This window comes from Meles meles, chromosome 17, assembly GCF_922984935.1.
Source record: "Meles meles chromosome 17, mMelMel3.1 paternal haplotype, whole genome shotgun sequence".
Taxonomy (NCBI): domain Eukaryota; kingdom Metazoa; phylum Chordata; class Mammalia; order Carnivora; family Mustelidae; genus Meles; species Meles meles.
In genome coordinates, this window is record NC_060082.1 from 38,754,243 (window position 1) to 38,761,763 (window position 7,521).

General features: G+C 47.9%; 1 protein-coding gene across 4 annotated transcripts in view; it reads right to left on the minus strand.

The window, feature by feature from the left end:
- The window catches only part of WDR26 (WD repeat domain 26), a 45,328-nt gene extending 38,193 nt beyond the window's left edge, over positions 1-7,135 (minus strand). For 2 of the 4 annotated variants that reach the window (XM_045983672.1, XM_045983671.1), the window contains exons 1-3: positions 6,025-7,135; positions 4,096-4,195; positions 3,943-3,999 (exon numbers count right to left, since the gene is read on the minus strand). In XM_045983672.1, coding sequence (XP_045839628.1) covers positions 3,943-3,999; positions 4,096-4,195; positions 6,025-6,425 — 558 coding nt within the window. In that variant the 5' untranslated portion in view covers positions 6,426-7,135. Of the gene's footprint in view, positions 1-3,894; positions 4,000-4,095; positions 4,196-6,024 lie in introns of all 4 variants that reach the window. The other 2 variants (XM_045983670.1, XM_045983669.1) reach the window with 1 other exon arrangement.
- Between the last annotated feature and the right edge of the window lie 386 nt (positions 7,136-7,521).

Genomic DNA, 7,521 nt, shown 5'->3' on the forward strand with positions numbered 1-7,521 from the left:
GTGCTATTTCCCCACCAAGATCCTGCTGGAACATGTTCCTGTCTTTCTACAGGGCAGGGCGGGAGCCGGCCAAGGGAAACTGTGAGGGGAGCCGACTCCAAGGCATTTCTGGACACAGAGGGCACACTATAAAGACGGTGTGAAGACATTTTTTTAGGAGTCATTTTTTCCCAGATTAAGACAAAGAATATCCTCACATGGGTATGGAATCCTGGTAGTGTGCACGGCAGCTGAGAGGTTGCTGGCCAAGCATAGCTAGAGATTTGGTTTAAAGATAAAATGCTGATTCTCCTAAAAATCAGTTCAGTTTGTATTTGACACATATGGTACAGATGGAGAGTAAAACTGCATTTTACTTCCCAAAATGTAAACACAATTTCAAGAAAATAAACACCTTTCACAAATGATGTTAATTATTTAAAGTTTTAAAAAATCAGGCAAAATTGAAGTTTGTTGAGGTGGGGACAGAGCTTAATGAACCCCCCCCCTTTTTTTTAAAGACCACAAGTTGGGCGGCGCCTGGGTGGCCAATGGGTTAAAGCCTCTGTCTTCAGCTCAGGTTGTGATCCCAGGGCCCTGCTCTCTGCTCCACGGGAAGCCTGCTTTCTCCTCTTTCTCTCTGCCTGCCTCTCTGCCTACCTGTGATCTCTGTCAAACAAACAAACAAACAAATAAATAAATAAATAAATATCTTAAAACAAAACAAAACAAACAAAAAAAAAAGACTGCAAGTTTCCAAAATGAAGAAAAGAAGAAAGAGGCTGAGAAAACAAACTGCCCTTTATAGCTGCCCCCAGCTCCCAATGAGACCTCTGCGAGAGCACTTCTGTTTTCTGATCATCTCCCAGCGTCTTTCGGCCCAGGGTGTCCGTCTGTCTCTTACTATCCAGCCGGACCATGAAATACAACTCCACGTGGTAGGTCCTGCTGCTGTCGCGCCATCCCTCATTCTACCCAATATTGAGACCGCTGTACCCTCTCCTCCCACTGAAGTGTCCTGACCTATTTTTAAAAGATTTTATTTATTTATTTATTTGACAGTGAGAGAGAGAGATCACAAGTAGGCAGAGAGGCAGGCAGAGAGAGAGAGAGAGGGAAGCAGGCTCCCTGCCGAGCAGAGAGCCCGATGTGGGACTCGATCCCAGGACCCTGAGATCATGACCTGAGCCGAAGGCAGCGGCTTAACCCACTGAGCCACCCAGGCGCCCCTGTCCTGACCTATTTTAAGGAAAAGTCCAAGGCTATACCGACTATCCGGGGGGGCCTTCCAGCTAACTCAGGAGTGGTTCTGACTAACTCTGCAATAAGGGTTATAACCAAGTTGTATCAATTAAACCATGACTCAGAGGAAAGGGGAAATGAATTATATTTAAATTATGGCTTTCAAAGCCCTATTTAATTTTTAAAAACAGTGGTTAATGTCTGTCCATGAAATTAGTATTTGAACACATTTCTATTATACTAAAAAATAAATACGGATTTTAGACAGAGGAGTTTCCCATATTACTGGCCTCTACTAGCCATCCAAACTCCCCTGACATGGTGAAGCACATCTGAACCCAAACTGAAAATGTTGATTCAGGAGCTCACTTTCCAAAAAATTCAGAGCAAATTCTGCTATTGCTGGTACCACCTGACTGGATATCACTAAGAAATATGGGGGGTAGGTGGGGAGATCAGAGAGTGGATCGGGTCAATAAAAATGTTCGGGCTTAAAAAGGAAAATATAATTGTAGACTTGTTAAGTCATCAAATGTGTCTGGGCATACAATTAAAATAATTATGCTAAAAAAAAGTCCCAAATAGTTGACTTCTATGGTATTATTACAGTTACCCAGGGATTGGGTTCTTTTCTGGAGATAGAGTCAGAGAAAGGAGTAAATCTGAACACAAACCAGAAGGCTTAAAAAAATGCTGAACTGAATCTTAAACCTGGAACCCCTTTCTTTGTACAAATACCTAAACAGTTTGATGGTGTGAGGCTTAGCCAGAGATTTAACCTTCATTTTATTAGATGCTGGAATGTTCTATAGACGAACAGGCTGTAAAAAGAAAGGACTCTTCCTCATCATCTACAAACTGCCTTTCCTGAGTTTACATGTTGCTTCTAATGAAGGTTTTGGGTGAGATAGTCATAATCTAAAACCAACACAGTAGCCCTACATTTCTATAAACAAGTAAGAAAAAATAGGAAGTGTCCCTATTTAAATTTTTACTACTAAATTACAAGCACAATTTGAAGTGAAGCTTTAAAAAAGTAGACAACTCTGGGACGCCCGGGTGGCTCAGTTGGTTCGACGACTGCCTTTGGCTCAGGTCATGATCCTGGAGTCCGGGGATCGAGTCCCACATGGGGCTCCCAGCACCACGGGGAGTCTGCTTCTCCCTCTGACCTTCTCCTCACTCATGCTCTCTCTCACTGCCTCTCTCTCAAATAAATAAATAAAATCTTAAAAAAAAAAAAAAAAAGTAGACAACTCTTCCAAAACTCACACACTTAGTTTCTGTATTTATTATCAGGTCACCTTCCATTCCATCAGAGCTAGTAATTTATGAGAAACTGCCCAATTAAAATATACTTAGATTCCTTTTTTTTTTTTTAAACCCCAAACACACTGTTTGGGAAAAATTTAAGTTGCTGAGAAATGTATAATCCTTCTAAATGTAGGTGTTTATTTTAACTTCTGTGTTTTCATTTTTTAATATTCACAAGGAACTGGTCATTCCATAAGTTTATTATCAATCATCTGATTCCACAGTAAGTAAAAATTTTAGTTTGTTTATATGTCATACTTGTTGGCACCTTCAATTTGCCTGAGGTCCATTCTCTAGAAGTATACATTATGGTAAAAAATTATGTTATGAATTTGAAAACTTTTGTAATTAAGATTCCCCCCCAACAAAAAAAAGCCCGAAAAACAAAAACAAGAGGCTCTATTAGGTTTATAGACAAAGGCAGCAAGATTAATGTTTGACCCAATTAAAAAAAAAAAATCAAAAGGTAACAGTAGTCATTTACTAATATTTAACAAACAGCTAGTTTCCCTACTTGACTTCCTATTGGCCTTCTTTCCCTCCCCCACCAGACAGGAAACTGCTTCTGACAACAAATGAATCAGCTAGAAGTTAAAAGGCCAGCAGCCAGCAGCTGATTCTTCATGGTTTCCAATCGTAGGCACTTAGAAAAACTTATCCTCCTTCTTTCCCTCACTGACATCTATAGAAGAATTAAAGCCTACCAGTAGAAAAAAGATTCAGTAAGATTTATGAAAGAGGCTAACAGGTTGGACTACTGAACTGATCTTGTCGGGGAAATAAGGACTGTGAGCACAGCCCAATGGTCAAATCTGCACACATCCTCAATGTACACACTTGGACACTGTCAATGCACACAACTGGAATGCAAGAGTGGAAAATGGTGAGCACACCAAAGGAGCTACTTTGAATTAACTTAATTCCCAAAGATTAAAAGAAACAAAAACCAAAGACCAAGACAAATCATGTACCAGCTACTTAAGGCTATAGGATACACACACATCCATATACATTTCCTCTGCCAGCACAGTCAGTATAAATAATGTGAAAGTATAATTTAGCTTTGATTCCACAAATATAAAACTGCTATTAATAGCACTGAAAGCATGAAGATCTTCCAATTAATTTCTAGAAGCTTAATTTATGAAGTAGGTTCAAATGACACATTTACTAAACATGATTTTAAAAAGATAAAACTCAAAACTTTAAAACATCAACACTCATCTTGGTTTACAAACTTAATTACATGAATTTTAACTATTTTTAGGCCTTATCTCTTGTAAGAGACAGAAACCTAGGATTATCAATAACCTATGAAAATAAGCATGAATGTGAAACTAAGAACAAAAGTGTATTTACCACAATTATTCCCAACAACGTTTGAGAGATTTCAAGTGCGCCTCTTACCACAATAGCATGAGGAGAATGCACTAAAGGCTTTAGTTCATTCAGGTCATTTTCTGCCTGCAAAATTGGCATAAAAGAAAAACAAAAATGTCACAAAATGCACATTCCAATATATAATTTTAGCAGCACACAGCTCTATATGCCCTACTTTACCTTCTCCCAGTCTCCTTCCATGACATGATTTCGGAATTTGGTGGCAGAAGGATGTTCTAAACGACATCCTGACTCTTGCATGAGGAGATCAACAGTCTGGCTGCAGGAGAGATACAGTGTAAAAAAGACCTGGCCAACTTGTAGGATTCACTCTTCTATATCAACTCATGTCCATAAAAACAGTTGCAAAAGTTTTCAAGCTAACCTCATGATGGAGAAAAAAAAGAAATAATTTTTTTTTTTTTTTTAAATTGTGCTTGGCTCAACAAACTTGCATTTTAAAACAGCCACCGTGGAGTTTTATCTAGTCAGCTTAAAAGCCTTCTTGAAACCAGTTTCAAAATAAGTTCTTCCAATTTTTACCATTTAACGCCTCAGAAGTTTAGTGAGGTATAAAATCTCCAAGAACACGTTGTAACTTAGTGGTTAAATAAATAAAAACCAGGCTTTCCCTACTAACCACATTACAACAGTTCAAAAGACAGAAATTGTTAGCTCCAGACAAGGAAAGAGAGAGGACCTGGGTCAGGGAAGGGCCTTACATCCAGATGTGATGTTTGCACAGATATTCTACTAGGTCAATCTTCAAAATTAAAATAAATTCAGCATCAAAAAATCACTCTCTTTCTCTCTATACTAAAAATAGCAAATTTACTATGGTGTAGGTTCCAAACAGTCACGAGTTATTTTCTCCTGCTGCTGTCAGCTTGCTTCTTGTCTCAATAACATGTTCTGTTAGCATTTACAAAATCTGTTTTCATACTAATTCTTCTCCTTATGGAACAAAGTGAAATCTTTCAAAGACCTATTTCTCTTTGAGAGCTGAAAAAAGTCTACCAAATGCAGTTTGTCTCATCAGATATTTTGATACCTAAAATCTTCACCAGTTTTCCCTATTTATGTTTCAATGCTTTCTCATTCATCTGTTTATTTTTCAGCTAAACAGTGCCAGTCTGCCAGAGAATCAGAATACTTCCGTCACTTTTAAAAAGTGCTCCCCTCACTTCCCCTTTCCCAGAGAACAAATCTGTAAATCCAAAACTACACCTAGGCTAGCCCTAAGAGCTGCTTTTGGCCTAGGATTTGAAGCTAGGAATGGGACTGTTGCATGTTTCCCCCGATTGGTCTTCCTCTGGCTAAGCTTCACTCCACCATCAGGACTCCAGGGCACTCCCCATCCTGGTCCTACCTTCCACCACCACCCTCGCTTTTCCTTTGTGCATACGGATTGGTGGGTTCATCCTATTTTAGGGGCACAAGGCCACCGACCTTGAATTTGAAAATAAACGATTCCCCAGATCAGAGTTCTCTTTTTCACAGGCACTCTCTTGGAATTCAAGTGGGATTTCAGATCGGTTAGTGGTAGGCCTCTCGCACATACACAAGGGCCTTTAAATGACATCAACAGGGCATTTCACTCGGTCGCTCCCATCAGATTTATTCCACAACCTCCTTCCAAATTCTCCCAGCCTCTCAGTTCCCATGAACACTTGTAGGCGATTGTCTTTCCTGATTGGTGGTTGGCCTGGGTTGTCTGTCATAGTTGGGGGTGGGGAGGTGTCCCACAAAGATGCCTCTGAGATATACTTGAAAAACAAATCCTCCAAGGTTCATTATTTCCAGCAGCTCGAACGCACCCCTCCCCCACAACGCGAAGACACACTCCCGCATCTGTCTTTATTGACAGACAATTCAGCTCCGAAGGTGTGCGGGCAGGGGGCAATGTCCGGGCTTCCTGTCCCCCTCCCCGAGCCCGCCGCCGCCCGTCTCCGTCTCCCCTCTAACCCCTGCTAGTCAGCTGCTCCTCCCCGTCCTCCCCGGGCCCGCAGCACCAACGCTCTCCCGGGCCGAGCTCCGTCCGGCCCCCCTCCCCCACGCGGCCTCTGGCCCTCGGTCCGTCCACACCAGCCGCCTGGAAAGGACACTTACTTGAGCCCTAAGCCATTCAAGTGCTGTCCTATTAGCCTAATGACATCCTCGTCGGACTGGGAGAGCCGCTTCTTCTTCTTGAGGCTGCTGCCCAGCTCTGGGGTGGCCGAGGAGGCAGCGGCGGCGGCGGCGGCCGAGGCGGCGGCAGTGGCGGCACCGCCGGGGACCCCGTTATTGACATTCAGGCTGTTGCTATTGTTGCTGGCGGCGGAGGGGGCGGAAGGCAGCAGCCCGTTGGCGTGGGCCAGGTCCCCCGCGGACGACGACGACGAGGGGGACGACTCCCCGTTCTGGGCCGACAGGCAGGCCAGCTCCTGGGTCTGTCCCTGGCCCCCGCCGCCCCCTCCGCTGCCGCCGCCGCCGCCGCCTCCTCCTCCTCCTCCTGCCCCGTTGGCCTGCATGATGCTGCCGCTGACCAGGCTGTGGCCGCTACTTCGGTGGGGGGCGGCGGCGGGGGCAGCGGCCGGGGGCAGTCCCACCACCACCACCACGGAGGAGGAGGAGGAGGAGGACGACGACGACGACGACGAGGACGAGGACGACGAGGACGGAGGGGAGAGGCCTGCTCTGCCTGCCGAAGCCCCGGGCTCTCCTGCTCCCTCCGCCGCCGAGGCTCGGGGTTTCTTCCGCGGGGGCGGGGAGGCTCCGCCGGCGTCCGAGTCGGAGGAGGAGGAAGCGGAGGCCAGAGTTTCCTCGCCGAGAGAGGCCGTGGTGGGAAGCCGGCGGGGCGAGGCAGGGACCGGGGGAGGGTCGGGGCGAGGGGGCCGGGGGCGGGAGGGGTCGGGGCCGGGGCGGGAGGAGGGAGAGGAGGAGGGGGAGCAGGAGGGTCCGGGCCTTTCCTCCCCCCCCCCCCCCAGGCGGCTCGGAGCGCGGTGGGGGGCGCGCCGGGGCCCCGCGGGCGGCGGCGGGGGCGCGGGGCCCGCCGCGGGGCTGAGCCCCGGCGCTGGTGGCGGCGGCGGCGGGCGGCGGCGGAGGCAGCGGCCGCCTCGGCGCTCGGTGGCTGCGCTCCGCTCCCTGGTGTGTTGATTCTTCCCCCAGCTGCTGCCTAATGGAGTCCAGGCGCTCGCGTCACAGGAAATGCCTATACTGCCCTCCTCACTCACTTCCGGTGGCAGGTATGGAACCTATGGGGGGCCTGTCAGGTGGCACGTGCGCGCGGCTGCGGGGCCTCGGGGTGGGCGGCGGGCAGCGGGCGGCCCCAATCCCGACCCGCGACCCCGATTTCCGCGCCGGCCCCGACCCGGTCCCCCAGACCCCGGACCCCGGCCTCCCCGACGGCCGCCTTGGCAGGAGTAAGTGCGGCCGCCTCAGGCCCGGCTGGGGTTGGCGCGGGTCGGGGTCGCGGCGGGAGTCCGGGGGGTCCGGGTCGAGGGCGTCGGGGCCCGGGAGTGGGGGTTCGGGGCCGACGCGGGCCAGGGCGGGTCGAGGGGTTCGTGGCCGGGGTTGGTGCGGGAGTCTGGGGGTCGGCGCGGGCCGAAGTCGGGGCCGTCGGGGCTG